The sequence below is a fragment of the Vitis vinifera genome, chromosome 16 (genome assembly GCF_030704535.1).
Source record: "Vitis vinifera cultivar Pinot Noir 40024 chromosome 16, ASM3070453v1".
Classification (NCBI taxonomy): domain Eukaryota; kingdom Viridiplantae; phylum Streptophyta; class Magnoliopsida; order Vitales; family Vitaceae; genus Vitis; species Vitis vinifera.
Window position 1 is genome coordinate 20,198,585 of NC_081820.1, and position 2,706 is coordinate 20,201,290.

The window sequence follows — 2,706 nt, forward strand, 5'->3', positions numbered from 1 at the left end:
TATTCAAGCCTTTCATCCTGCAAAACAAGAATAGACATTGAAGATTAATGCTTATTATATATGATCAATAGAAAATTCACAATCCACATAACAAATATACATTTACATTTGAACTAAAAAGATATCAATGTAATATTCTAGTTTCACTTGAACTTGCTTTATATATCTTGACAAAAAATAGTTCAAAATTCAAAACATACTCTTTAGGAGAAGAATATTTTCATATTCATACTAATAACGATGGTTTATGTAAATATAATTTCAATATTATTTGACTCTACATTCACTAAATGCGATTTTTAACGTACTTAAAAAACGTGGCACTGAAAATGACAAATCTGAAAAATATTTTTTTATAGTATTAATATTTCATGTTAATGTAATTATAATTCATTTCACTCATTGAACTAACATAATATTTAACACGACTTCAATTAAATAAAATGATATTATGTTAATATAACTTTTTTTATAATTAATATTGCATTTAATAAATGTGGTTTTCAACATACTTCGATTAAAAAAAATGTCAAAAATGACATCTTTGAAGTTTTTTTTTTTTTTTTCAAATTCATACTAATAAAATTGTTTCATCATTGCATGTTAATACATGACTCAATTTTCAATTCAAGAAATACAACTTTTAGCATAACTTCAATTAAAAAAAAAAAAAAAAAACATCACAACCGTCATCCCAAATTTTCCAAAAATGTTTATTTGAAAAAAATTCAATAAATTAAATGGAATATATTAATGGAACAATATAAAACAATCTCTTTTAAAAAAGTTGTTGTATTTGTATTCTGACCAAAATCAAGGCCCTCGAGGTGCAGCAGAAGAAATGGGAGCCAACCCACACGATTCTGATAGGCCTTCGCCACTCCCTGCATTTGATGTTGTTGCTGCGGCCTCTCCTGTTGTTACCCTTGGAACCACCAAAGTTCCGCCCACCGATGTTGCGATCGCCGGAATAGTGCCGCTCCCTGTGGCTCTAATAATATCAGCCTCCGCGTTTTTCAGCAACCAACGGATGGTCTCGCCTTCTGATTTGAGGCCTAGCTGCCTTGTCAGCTCAAATAGTCTCGCTGTGGAAACCGACGACATCCGGATCCTCCGGCCACGCCCATCCACCTTCACATGTCGATCCGCTGCCCGCTTTTTCGGCAATGCTATCTCTGTTTTCCTCGATATTTCTTGTTCTCCCTCGGCCTCCGATGACTTGGAAACGGAATCAGATGGTGCAGGAAAAGCCGCAGAGATTTCTAATATTGTAGGCTTCTCAATTGAAAGGTTTTCCTCATTTGGATTCGAGGGCGATGCCATTCACACTTCCTCAAGTTTTTCGTCTGTAAGAATTTCTTCCAGAGTAATCAGACTAAAATGTTAAAAAATTAAAAACAAAAAATAAAACAAAAATGGAAAATATTGAAAAGAACAAACCTAAAAAATTAGTGGATGCTTGATGGTAAGGAGAGACCCAATTCTATAAAAGGGCAAGAAACCATAAGATGTAAACCATAGTAAGTTCATGAATTCAATGGAAGGATTCAATGGAAGGTGACTATGAGACAGCTAGGACAATATAAATTTTTAAAAACCATTTTACCCATTGAAAAATTATTTTAAAATATTATTAGATAAGACTAATATTTGCATTAAATAAGGAAGACAAAAAATAATAATAATAAAAATAAAATTTTCACTTTAATGACACCATTATAATAAATTTTCCTTGTATAAGACAATATTTAATGCCATCTTAATGATTTTTTTTAACCATCTAGATGGTGGCTTATTAGAAATAAATGCTATCTCACACATTTATGATGTCATTATTGAATTTAATAATATAAAAGGGCATATAGTATAATACAAGTCAACAAATGCTAGTCCAAATTTTTATGTTATATTTATTAATTATTTTTCAAAATATATTATTTGTATAAATTCAAAACCAAACTACATTATTAATTAGATGCTAAGTTAGGAGAAAAGTTGAAATTGAATAGGCATGTACAAAGATAATAAATAAATATATTTGAATCATTTACAATATTTTATTTATTAAAAATTGATATCTATGAAATGATAGATATTTAACATTTTTATTTCATTTAATTTTAATTATATCCACAAATTCACATGGTTCTAGCCATCCAATTTCTTATTTATATATTGTTGAATTGACTTTACACTAAGATAAGATAAGTGAGTTTATTTCTATGATTATCATCTTTTTTATTGCTACTCTTTATCTTGCATACAAATTCTCAATTTTTGTATCTTTCTTATCCTAAATTATTTATAGTTCATTTCACTCATTTCACCAAAGAGGAACTCTTTGAGTCCACATGATGATTGAAGCATAAGCAGCTGAGACTAGTTGTTATATTTTGAAGAACTTTGAACTTGAAATCATCGAAGTTATCGATATTGATATAGCTTTATCCTAAAAATACTCATTTAGAAATATCAATTGACAAAAAAAGAATTAGGTTAGCATAAAAGAAAACATATTTTGTATTTTATATATGTTTCTTTTTGTGTAATATATGAATTTATATTTAATTTGCAAGAATCAAGGGTTTCACGAAATGGTTTATCAAAGGTAACTCCCTATAGAAAATGATGTGAATCATCATCAATTTAGTGGATTTTCATTCAAAATTATTGTACTTTTATGCCCTAAATTGGTGTGTATTTGTC

General features: G+C 28.8%; 1 protein-coding gene across 1 annotated transcript; it reads right to left on the reverse strand.

Moving 5' to 3' along the window:
- Positions 1-813: 813 nt before the first annotated feature.
- LOC104882167 (transcription factor TCP9-like) lies at positions 814-1,323 on the reverse strand. Its single transcript, XM_010664255.1, has one exon. It carries the CDS (start codon positions 1,321-1,323, stop codon positions 814-816), a length of 510 nt encoding a protein of 169 aa, XP_010662557.1.
- Positions 1,324-2,706: the final 1,383 nt, after the last annotated feature.

Excerpts from the sequence above, each read along its gene's own strand:
- LOC104882167 (XM_010664255.1), bottom strand. The coding sequence starts at position 1,323 with ATGGCATCGCCCTCGAATCCAAATGAGGAAAACCTTTCAATTGAGAAG.